Raw genomic sequence first — 11,040 nt, forward strand, 5'->3', positions numbered from 1 at the left:
CTGAAGTAAGTAGGAGCTAAACCTGCAGGCTTTGCCCTCCGATTATAATGAGACATGGAGTAATTATAAATGATTTCAGCTTACGTTTTGTATGTCTGGTATCTTGATACTCTGCCCTCCTCATGTTTCTGTTAGCGGGAGCTAAAGTTTATGTCAGCTATGCTACTTTAGCTCTTCGCATCTCCGTGGATTTTTAGTGTCACACTGAGCACAGTTTGATAGTCTGTCTTCAGTCTTAACTTTAACCCAGGTTGATCTAGTTTTAACACTGAAACCGTATTTTGTTGCTTCAGCAGTAATGAAGGTAGATCTGAACCTGCAGGAACATCATCTGCAGCTAGACTTTATTCACCAGAACAAAATGAAAGGTACGTCATTTATGTTGACTTCTCAACATACTTAAGGATTTAGTCTAATGTTCACACATAGGCCTTTCAGAATAATCAATAAATCAATTAATCAGATGATAAATTAAAACAAAGTCAATCATTTCCATTGGCATGATTTATTGTTTCTCTTTTTTTCTCTCTTTCTACAAAAAACTGGAACTTGAAAAGCAATTTTGTTTAAAAAGACTTCAGAATTCATTAGTTTTATTTATTTGAAGCTATTTTCACTCCATATTTATGTGTCTGGGAGAGTTGGACATAGCTTGTGTGCTCATATAGTGTGTGTGCATAAGTGTGTGAAATGAGTCAAGCGTGATGTAATGGTGGCAGTCCCTCTCCCACCTTTCCTCCACTGTCCCTGGTGTCTTAGACTTCATGTTGTCTTTTCTATTCTCTTGTTTTCTTCACCTTCCTTCAAATACAGTATGACTCTGACTCAGGAGTATTTTTGTCACCAGACTTATTAGTTGGCATTTTAGCTCTAAGGTTAACCAGTTCGACATGATAAATATGTTAACACTGCCTGTTACCTGTACTTGAGGAAATTGCTATTTTTAGCTAACAAGGGAGAGGAATGTATACCAATTGCTAAAATTAGACTTTTGGAATAATATTTTAAGTCTTGATTTCAAAATTGTAAATCAGATAGGCTCAAAAAAATTCTTGGTGAACTGGGTAAAATCAGTCATACATACTGAGATATAAACAGGAAGATCCTCTAGTAGTTGGCCAAATATCATTTGCTAATAAACAACACCCTTTTTGTAGCCATCAAGTTTTTTGACAGTAAAGGCCTGGTCTTCTTTGTACTATAGATTTAAAAATACATGAAAGTATATGCTGTGTGTGGATTATAGAAGGTATTCTGTATACCGTACAAGTTCACTCATGCTCAAGATGACTGAATGTAAACTCCAGATCTCTGAATCAGTTCATTTTTTAAATTCTTTGATTTGAAAATCCTGGAATCAAAAGAGGAATGTTGTTTCCTACTGGCATAGATTGTGGTGAAGACTTTATAGTCGGTTCTTCTTTTGTAGAGAGTTTTATATGTAATCTTCTTCTGTTGCCCCTAATCATAAAATCAAGCAGGTGTATTCAGTTGTTTAGAAAAGAATTTCAACTGTGCTTTATATTAAAAGACAGTGGGAAAAATAAGCACATTTGAATCACTAAAGACTCAATGAGTTCTGATTTGACATTGTCAGGCGCATAGTGTTCTCCATGATTGTCTTTGTTTTTGAGTGAGTCATTCAAACTGTTTTTGTGGAGGTGTAGCTAAAATCAAGACTGTATTTTTTAAAAAATAATATAATACATCTTGGGTGCTTGTTGTATGTTTTTGTAGCATTCTGCAAGTCTTTTTCTAAAAGGACTTGCAGGGTTGGGAAATTGCCTCTACTTTGGCAGTTTGAATCTTGGTGAAGAGTAGAAGAGAAAAGAAAGTCCTGTTAACCCTAAAACTGTTGGGCCACAGGGCTTTCTTGCAGCATGAAGCCAACAGTTCTACTGTTAACACACACACACATATTTTTGATGTTACTGGCATTATGATCATGCAAGAGAATGTAAAGCAGCAACTGTCACCTAAGTTGGCTCAGAATATGCACCCATCTGTAATTATTATCACCATTAGAGTATTTGGGTAAGTGTATTATTTTCCCCTTCAGCTTACCTTCTATTCTCCTGTGTACACAAATGCATGCTGGGCAATAGTTGCATGTCTTTGCATTATGGGTAGCACAAATCCACAAAATGTCCAGATGGGAGAAGTCTTTGTGAACAGAGACAAGTGATTCTACTTCCCTCCATGATGAAATTTAAGACCTCTGGATTTTTGTAAATTTATTTAACTTTATAAAACTATATATGCTTATTTTGATTCTCCTGGTTAGATGTTGGTTTTTATCCAGCATTAGATGAACTGGACTATATTTACCTTAACATTTTTACAGATAATATTTTTCTTTTAGATTAATTAAATAAGGTTTAGGCCATGTTGTCCACACAATTGATAGGTATTTAATTGTGAGCTTTTTCTACAAAGCAATGTTCCTTTCCAACCCAAACATTGTGATCTTATGTTCTGTTGTTTCATGATTTCATGGTGGAGAGCTCCAATCCCTTTCTTCCAGCTCTCCAAGAGGGATTGGAGTTATTCATTAAATAACTGATTTAATGAATCAGTTATTCCAACATAATTTTTAGAACCAAACCATTATGACTGGTTTAAAGCTCACAAGCAAAAGTAGATTTTTTTTTTATTCACTACATGTTTCTGTACACATTACACGTTATCTATGTGGTTTGTCTTTGTGCTGTGCTGGGTGAGTGTTTTGTTTATGTCAGTGTGACCACTACCAAGCTAAAGGCAGTAGTCAGTAGTGTAGGAGTTAAATCATCCCCTTTTCTTTTATTTGTGGGCTTCTTCCACATTGATGCACAGCTGAATGATTACTCACCAAATGGTCTATTTCTCATCATTGATATCAGGGTTAGTGGGGAATATTGTTTCTATTGCTGTTTTCTGTTGCTGATGTGGTGGAAGTGGACATCAAAGCTCTGCTGACGTCTGTTCATTGTATAGTTATTAGGTTTAGGGAATCAGGTATTCTGAATCTTCACCTGCAGAGAATTTTAAGAAAACAACAATAGAGATCAGGGAGTTATTTGTTACACAATTAGTGAGTAGTGTGCACCCTTACTACATTGTTAAAACTTTGTTGTAATAAAATCTGATTATTATGTGCCTTTCAGGGCTTGAGAATGTGCTTCAACTCTGATCCTTTTTCATAGGCATCAAATGAATTAAAAAAGACATTCATATACGTTGTACACATATAATGGCTCAGCCTTTTAACAGACCTCTCTGAATCTCTCACTATCCAAATTTTTCACAATATTATTTAGATTTTGAAATATATAGTCATTTAAATCCACCTATCCATCATTGTCTATACTTGCTCATCCTTACAGGGTGTTTGGTGTTTGGTGCTCATTGTAGAGTGGTCAGTTCATTAAAGGGCAACACAGAGACATACGGAACAAGCAGCCAAACACAGACATCCGCTCATACCTAAGATCAATTTGAAGTGGACAATAAACCTATCATGCTGTATAACATTTACTTATCATTATGTGTCTAAGACACTAGGCTATATGTCTTAGGCCTAGTTCATACATAGTCAGGTCTTTTTAAAACGATGTAGCAGAAATATTCATTTCTATAAAATAATCTTGTCCACACCTGATCAGTTTAAGAAAAGTGTTAATCTACACAAACCCGTTGAATTACACCACGTAGCGTTGCTTTAAACATGCCAAACCCATAGGGAGCAGTGTAGAGCAAAGATAAAAACTATATTAGCAAAGCATAATCCTCCAAAACAACCACAACTTCCTGTTAGGAATTAAACATGCCACCAGGACATTACTTTGTGTGTGGACAGACAAAGAGGTTGAGCTACTTTTAAATACCGTGTTAAAATATAAAGTTTATAAAACACAAGACAGTATCAATTGAGAATCATGTAATAGAAAGTATGTGGACACATGTGGACATTAAACTGCATTGTGCCTCCACATTGGGAGAGATAGCTGGTATAAAACAATTTTTTTACAACTCAATTTTTTTGAGTTGTAAACTCAAAAAAATTGCAAAGGAGAAAGAGTTTATAAAAAAACAAATGCAACAAAGTAAAATTAGCACCTCTCTGATAGCAGGCATCTTTCTTCCACTACATGGTCAAACAATAACAATGGTCACATATGACATTATTTGTTCCAGACTGTAATGCACTGACCTCTAAATCTCCAGTTTAGAGGTCTTTTAATTTGTCTACACGCAAATGAAAATATTAGTATTCGCAAATCTTCACTTGAGCCAGAGGTTTTATCAACCTTTTTTAGTGCTATTAAACAGAAGTTACATGTGGATTAAAGGCCAAATTGCATAAAAATCTATTCAGTTTATCAGATATCTGGCTATGTGTGGATAACAAAGACCTAACAACTCGCTCTACCTTTTTCCAACTCAAGACCATGGCCTGAAATTTGGAGGCACTAATCCTCATCCCTGCGCCTTCATACTCGGCTGTGAAAGCTGTAGATCACAACCTGATAAAGCCAATAGGACCACATCATCTGCAGAAAGCAGAAACGCAACCCCAAGGTCAACAAAATGGATCCCCTTCAACACCTAGGCTGCGCCTGGAAATTCTGTCCAGAAACTTTATGAACAACATCTGTGACAAAGGACAGCCTCGGTAGAGTCCAACTCTTACTGGAATTGAGTCTGACAGTAAGTCAGGCTTGACACTGGTCATACAGGGACCTAACAGTCTGCAACTCAGACCCTTTGATTATCTCCTGCAGAGTACCCCCACAGGGTTCCCTAAGAGACACAGTCAAATGCCTTCTCTAAGTCTACAAAGCACATGTAGACTAGTTGGGCGAACTCCCACACACCTTCCAGGACCCTGCTGAGAGTGTAAAGCTGGTCCAACTGGACCGTCAACTGCACTGACAGGCTGCTGGTAGCAGCCTGTCAGTGCTGCTGGTAGCCTGTGATGCATGAATGGATTTATAAAGCTATTAAGAAATCATCCTAAGGTATTCTGGCACACATCTGCTCCTCGACTCCCCTTTGTCTTTACAGCAAATAGACACCAAGAGTGATTACAAGGCTTCTATGGCCATCAGCTTTAATTTAGTTCCCTGGAAAGGTTTCTCCTCATTGAATGGGAGGGAATCTGTGGGATCAAATGGATGAAGGTGACTGAGAATGTGACACAGCGGTTTCCACGACTGGGACGGAAACTACACTGCTCTTCCTAAATCCGAGGTTCGACTATCCGACGGACCCTCCTCTCCAGAACCCTTTAATAAGCCTTACCAGGGACTAAAACTAGTTCTCCTAGTTGTTGTTTTAGAGTGTGAAATTCTACCACATTCTGCGGAAGAATTTATAACACTTGAAGTTCAGGTGTCAATATATAAAATCCATCATCCTCTGACAGAAGCATTGTAAGTGTTGATTCATTGCTCTGACATTGGCGTTATCAAGAGTGTCATCGAAGGATTTTCACTGGGCCCACATAGAAAGATAAAACACTCACAATGATTCTGAACTGCAGGTGAATTGTCTCTTTTTGTCTCTTCTTATCTCTGTATTGACCTTGCTCAATGTCCCCCCAACGCCATCCCGCTCCTCAGAACTGATGACATGAGATAGTGTAAGGGCAGGGTAATTGGATCAAACTGACAGAAAATAGGCCAAGCAGTGCTTCCATGAGAAACAGATTAAACTTACTGGTCTCCTGTAGGCGGCATTGATTTAGCATCTGCTGACCTAATCACCAGAAGCAGAACTTCAGTCATGCATGTAATCAAGCATATCACCTCTATACTTGCTGAATAGTGTTTGGCTCCTTGTGTTGCTTCCAGAGAAGATCCATGTACCACTGTAAGGTTGCAGTTTTCCTGAACTCAATCTGGCATGGCAAATTGACAAGCAAGCAAATCTGAGGAAATTTGAAAGAGCAGACAGATTAATTTAAGGCCAATCATTCTTTTAAAGCTCAAATCAAGAGGGCATTCAAAGGTCCTTGGAGCTACACCACACAATATCCTCTAAGTGAAGCAGAGGTCAAAAGGGACACCTCCTCTAACTACATTATAATGTCATTGCCCATTTGTCAATGACAGGATACAGATAAGTTTCTGCTATTTGATCAACACAGTCATATATCTTCATGTAGAGCCTTGAATAAAAATTTTAATCACAGTACTATGTAAAAAAAAAAACCAACAACTTTGATCTTCCTTAGCCTCCATGCAAATAAAAAAAGGTCATTCACTTAAGGGTTTAACTTTTCATTTGCATTAGAATAACATGGCCCACACTGAGTCTACATAATGCATGGCAATTTGATTGGATAAACCTTAGAGTTTGTTAAGCAGCTTGAATTAAGACGGGTCTCTCTCACCCTCACCTCCCTCTAAAGTAGTACAACTCAAATCAGGTCAGGTTGTTTAATTGTAGACCAATCAACCTTTACTAATGTAATGTCGCTTTTATTTAACATGAATAAATGAGAAATCTCTCTGCTTGAGAAGTGGGCTGAGTGAGAGGCAGCACCAGAGCCAGTGTGGGCACGATGGGAATGAACCGTTTCATCTGCTGAATATTAATGTTCCTCCAAGATTATAGGGATTATTAGTTCTTTTCTCAGCTGACAATGGGGTTATTTTCAGAAGCCATCGATTAAATTGCTGAGGGAATTGCCTTTGATATGAGCATGCCCACATGAGGAGCTACTTTTAGAATCTGAATAGTTCTAATTCGAAGCCACTCCTCAATCACTTTTGTTATTTGTATTGAAAACACCTGAGAGATTCAGATGAGGATGCAGTTTTTGGAGGCTCTTTGTAGAAGTCCAACATCTTCTGTTCCCTTTAGGCCATTAAAAAGGGTGACAAAGATTAGGAACATTAAAATCAGTATAATGCAGTCCTTTGCCATAGCTCTGTTGTTTATACAGTAGAACCACCTTAATCAGCAATGACTTAAGTCAATCATCTTTATATGTACATGTATATTTCTCACATTCCTGTCATTAAATTTTGGACTACTGTCCTTCAGACTGCTGAATCGGTTCAATAAGGTTGACAAACGGTTTTCATTATAATGAAAATGACAACATTTTCATTGTAATGGAAGATAACTGGGTCATTACAATTTCCTGTTTTTTTTCTTTTTCAGATCCTCTGTTGCAGGTTTTGGGATCATTGTCCTGTTGAATCACCAAACTCCAGGCTTCAGCTGTTTGACAGATGGCTTCAGTTTTTACCTTTGTGTTATTTGCCTCTCAAAGGGAAATAAGATTGACTTTTTTTAGCTGAAAACCATACAAACAGACCCCAAATCTTAAAGCTTTGAATACCATGTTTGAGATTTGGTATTATGTATTAGGAGTTTGGCTTTCACCAAACACAACATGGTATTGTCTGTTATGAAAAATGTATCAATTTTATTCATTTCCATTCAGCAGAAGTCTAATGTTTTCTTGTCTGATTTTGGCACAACACAGCATAAGATTAAGTCTTTTGCCATATTTTGAGATTTTATTTTACCACCAGATTCAAACAGTGAATCTGGTGGTAAAAAATAGATGTCAACATAGCACATGCCCAAACCTGAAACTCCTTCTATACTACAAGTGTGAATGTTAATCAGATTATAGTCAATTTAATAAACTCTGTATTTTTTTTTATTTTTTATTTTTTGCTGTATTTACATAAAAGCATAGAAGTGTATTTTTAACTAGCTAACCAATATTTTGTCTTCATTTTTCCCCAGATGGAATGGCTATACCTACTCTCTTTTACCATACAGTACATGTCCAGTTGTTGGTGCAGCTACACTGAACATTGTTTGTGTGCTCTCTGTTAATCATCACAGGTTTAGTCCCTACGAGTGGTATAACCCCCATCCCTGCAACCCTGACTCTGATGTAGTGGAAAACAATTTCACGCTGCTTAATAGTTTCTGGTTCGGAGTTGGAGCTCTCATGCAGCAAGGTAGACGCCTCTGCCTGCTCCTCCTTTTCTAGAACATGTCCCACTTTTTTGCTGGGGGTCAAGCATTCTCTGAAACAGGCCCATGATCATGCATGGGGGCCTCTGTGCATGTAGTTACATGCTCTATAGGTTGTCCAGCAAAACGGATTAAGTGGAATGAAAGTAATGCAAACAATAAATTGGTATGGTGCTGCTGCATGTTTCCCAACTGCATTTGACTTTGACTTAGAATTACTGCTTTCCTTTCACTTCCCTATCTATCCTAAGCCACACAGTCAGGTAAGTGCACATACACAAAGTATTATACAGAGTGTGTACAGAGTATTGGAGTGGGATCAAATGGATGAAGGTGACTGAGAATGTGACACAGCTTTCTAAACAAAGATATGACCAAATAATTTGCTATCTTAAAACAGAACGGTTTACGATGTACTGGGCAAGTAATCATACAAATTACAGGGCATGAATCTTTGTCAAATGTGGCATTCTTTCAAATTGTATTTGATTCAAAGTAGTTTCAATATATTAAGAATCAGCAGCAAATCTGAGAGTTCAGTAAAGGAAGTTACTAATCTGACAGGTTATAATAATCAGACCTGTAACAATACTGTAATAATGATTTTAAATGTGTTCCGTAAATGTTTAGGTAAGCGTTTCTTACTTCTTGTATGAGGCACTTGAAAAGAATTATATTGCTTGAGTATAATAATAATAATAATAATAATAATAATAATAATAATAATTTTTCACTCATTTTTTTACTACTGCTTTTCAGGCTACTGAAACAGCTACACATAATTCTGGCTTAATTAAAGGATTTTTTTGTTTGTTTTATTATAGCTAGGCAAGGTATCTTACTTAGATATCAAAAACCAGTTGCTCATTTGTCAAAATGAGCAACTGGCTCGTTGGACTTCTGCTGTCCAAGGAGCCAGTTTTACCCTCAGTCATGCAAAATAAGTCGTTTAGAGCTGCAAATGTTATATCTCTTGGGGGGAAATAAATACAACAATGCTAATAATTTCTGATAACTATCTACTCTAGGAAAAATGTCATTTTTAAAGAAGCATCATTTTAATTTTGTGCTATTTTAATTTTTCTTTTTGATTACATTAAAATAAGAAAAAGTAACACTTTTGCAAAAAGATGGATGATATTTGTGGAAAATATGTAAAAATAAATAAATGCAGAGTTACCAACCTAATGACAAGAAAAATACATATAAAAGTATCTTTAATGTAATTTTGATCAATTTCATTCAATGCAATTGCTCCATGAAATTTTTTTTAAAACTACTAAAATGTGCATTTTCTGTTAAACCTATATTTAAAAACAGAAATTGGTTATTTGTCATTTTTAGTCAAAGTTATTAAGAGCCATTATGAAAAGTCCAAAGAACCACTTGTGGCCCTGGGTCTAAGGCCCAGACTCCTAGGTGAAGATTTGCAAACATTTATAGAGGTTATTAAAATCATCACATGATTCCTAACTAAAATCACTGTGAACATGTTCCACGAGTGTATTAGTGATGCAATATTGTGCAACCCCTCTCCATCAACAGTAAAGGAATAATTAAAGTTAGAATTACAATAATGTTCTGCATTAATCCAATTCTGCAATAGTGATGTGGATATATGTTTTAGCTGTGGCGTTACATCCATACTAATGCCACAGCATTTCTATTTTATTCACAGTAGTGATTAAATTAAATGAAAACTTTGACCTAATTGGTTAAGAAGCTATGTTTGAGAAGCAGAAGGTTGTGGAAATAGGCTGGACAAGCATTAATTGATCTACAACGTAGAGAGACTCCCCTGTGTGGTGGCTTGCTATTCCCCCAGAAATCTGTGGGACGTGCTGTTTGGTCTTGACGTTACCTTGGGTACATGACAGTCAGCCCCAACCAGGTACTGTTTGGATCCGACCTCTCCAAACTGGCTGTGGTTCATTTTCTGCTGAGGTTTCTGAGGATAAGGAACCAAAGGATGGTAACATGTTCCAGTTTGAACTGTCTACTAGCTGTGCTTGCAACGGAACATGCTAAGAAAATGTCAAGTTCTAGTCCAATCCTGTTTGTTACTTTGATCTTTTCTTTTTATTTGGGTAAAAACAGTGGGCACAGTGGGTCGTTGATGGTGATGTTGGGTAACTTTAATTGTAGTAACACTTTATTTCAAACCAGATAAAGACATGCATTCATTCCACTTAACTATTACACTCTAATGAGAATGAATGCTTGGGGCAACTTAATTTTTTGCCATGGGGCCCAAGATTCCTGGTGGTGCCCCTGCATAAAGTTTCACTAACCTAAATCAATTTCAAATTATTCATATTAATTTCAAAAATACTTTATTCCAAAATAAATTAAATGCATATCACATAACTCATATAATCAACATATCTTCAAAGACTTGTTGTGATGTTGTGGGCAGGAAGGTTCTCTGAAAGCAGCCTTGCAACAAATCTGAAGAGACCCCTGACCGAAGACTTCAGCATGTCATGACAATGTAATGACTGTCATGACATGCTAAAAGCTTAATTTCTAGGCAGCAGAGACAAGATTTCACAGTAGCATGTCCTGGATGATATTATCAGTTGTTGGCAAGCACTGCTAATCCACCTCATTTGCTTTTGATGCTCCTCTTTAAATCTCTGTCTGGCTGTGTTGTGAGAGAGCCGGACAGAAAGACTTTGGATTACAATCAACAGATGTTTTAACATTTTCCTTTTCTTTCTGCTCTTCGGCCCTGCTCTGGATCCATCAAGCTTCATTTTCACCTACTTTGGGATTTGGGGACAAAGTTACTCTTTGGGATGAGCTGTGAGATGTTATAAAGGCTGTACAGACAACAAAAGACTGCCTCATTACAGATGCCATTACTTTTGTGGAAAGTCAAGACAAAATCTATACAATACAATTCAAAAATATTTTAATGATCCCAAAGGGAAATTAAATAAAGTTTTCTGTATACAGTTGAGTAGAAACACAAAAAAGATTAGTTTACTAACGAGACCTCACAAAAGCCTTCAGAACTTTGTAGAATTTCTGAGAACAGAGTGTGTTATGGCC

The 11,040-nt window shown here is 36.9% G+C and overlaps 1 protein-coding gene across 1 annotated transcript in view; it reads left to right on the forward strand.

Annotated features, from left to right (window-relative positions):
* LOC106935743 (glutamate receptor ionotropic, kainate 2-like) overlaps window positions 1–11,040 on the forward strand; it is a 123,810-nt gene that overhangs the window by 28,396 nt on the left and 84,374 nt on the right. The window contains exon 3 of the mRNA XM_015016382.1: window positions 7,852–7,970. Coding sequence (XP_014871868.1) covers window positions 7,852–7,970 — 119 coding nt within the window. The remainder of the gene's footprint in view (window positions 1–7,851; window positions 7,971–11,040) is intronic.

The sequence above is a fragment of the Poecilia latipinna genome, unplaced genomic scaffold (assembly GCF_001443285.1).
Source record: "Poecilia latipinna isolate Pla-1442-1.1 unplaced genomic scaffold, P_latipinna-1.0 Scaffold2012, whole genome shotgun sequence".
Classification (NCBI taxonomy): Eukaryota; Metazoa; Chordata; class Actinopteri; order Cyprinodontiformes; family Poeciliidae; genus Poecilia; species Poecilia latipinna.